This window comes from Glossina fuscipes, unplaced genomic scaffold (assembly GCF_014805625.2).
Source record: "Glossina fuscipes isolate IAEA_lab_2018 unplaced genomic scaffold, Yale_Gfus_2 0, whole genome shotgun sequence".
In the NCBI taxonomy this organism is placed as follows: domain Eukaryota; kingdom Metazoa; phylum Arthropoda; class Insecta; order Diptera; family Glossinidae; genus Glossina; species Glossina fuscipes.
This window is the reverse complement of record NW_023998414.1, coordinates 12,981,015-12,981,985: the sequence shown is the minus strand read 5'-3', so window position 1 is coordinate 12,981,985 and position 971 is coordinate 12,981,015. Positions and strand designations below refer to the sequence as shown.

The window sequence follows — 971 nt, the reverse complement described above, 5'->3', positions numbered from 1 at the left end:
GAGTGATAAAGGGTTTTTTGTGTACCTTTTTTAATAATTTATAATGTTTATTAAAAATTATGAAGAAAGCTTGCCTAATTGTGTTGTATATGTCGTTTCCAACAACCCAATATTTCGATATGTTTTCAAAGGATTAGCTGGAAAAACTATTCGGATTCTTAATTTTTCCTCTTCCAATATTATCTTCAGTTTAAAAAGTGTTATAGTGTTAAAGACACACCAGATGCATATACATATACATATATATATAGAACAGCATTATTTGTAAGAGAAGAGAAATGAAAGCGTAATACTTTAATACTTAATTATTAACACAGAGAATAAAAACGGCAACACACACATATATATATATTAGCGATAATAAATACCAAGACCTAAAACACATTTACATATGATATGCAATATAAGAAGATCTTGTGCTCACACTCCCTAATATCATATAGACTAATAATAATAATAATAATACAACCTAGCTAAGATATATTTAGATATAAATTGAATATAAGTGAAAACAAGTATTGCTTTTCATTGTTATAAACAATATGAAGATAAATTTAATTTGATATCATTTGTATTATTATGTATAAGATCTTTTCAATTATTTAGCACACAATTCATATATACTTTATGAAAAAGTATATTTACGTTCCTATTTTGCTTCATGTCGATTCCGTCACTGTTTGCACAATAGCTCAATAAAGTACCTACCTGTGAATTCATCCTCCCACTCTAAACCCGGATTAAGATTGTATTCATCTTGAAAAATAGAAAATAAACCAAGTTGCGTAAGTTTTGTAAATTTTTTTTTTTTTTTTGCGTTAAAATTTGTTAAATGAGAATATAACATGGGAAAGTAAAGTAAATTCCCATTTCATTAAACGAGGTTGTGAGCAAAAAATAAGCAAAAAAAAAAAAAAAAAACAAAAATCATGTTGAACAGTTTTGTAAGCGAATAAAAGTTAACGTAAATT

At 26.0% G+C, this 971-nt stretch overlaps 2 protein-coding genes across 21 annotated transcripts in view; one reads left to right on the top strand and one right to left on the bottom strand.

Annotated features, from left to right (window-relative positions):
* LOC119637269 (cytoplasmic dynein 1 intermediate chain) overlaps positions 1–971 on the bottom strand; it is a 17,198-nt gene that overhangs the window by 10,143 nt on the left and 6,084 nt on the right. For 17 of the 20 annotated variants that reach the window (XM_038033456.1, XM_038033378.1, XM_038033211.1 and 14 more), the window contains one exon: positions 709–756. The exons of the other annotated variants lie outside the window; for them this stretch is intronic. In XM_038033456.1, the coding sequence (XP_037889384.1) occupies positions 709–756 (48 nt within the window). The remainder of the gene's footprint in view (positions 1–708; positions 757–971) is intronic. 20 annotated transcript variants of the gene reach the window in all.
* Positions 721–971, top strand: part of LOC119644828 (dynein intermediate chain 3, axonemal) — a 12,901-nt gene continuing 12,650 nt past the window's right edge. Inside the window, exon 1 of the mRNA XM_038044586.1 lies at positions 721–785. The gene's annotated coding sequence lies outside the window, so the exon portion shown is untranslated. The remainder of the gene's footprint in view (positions 786–971) is intronic.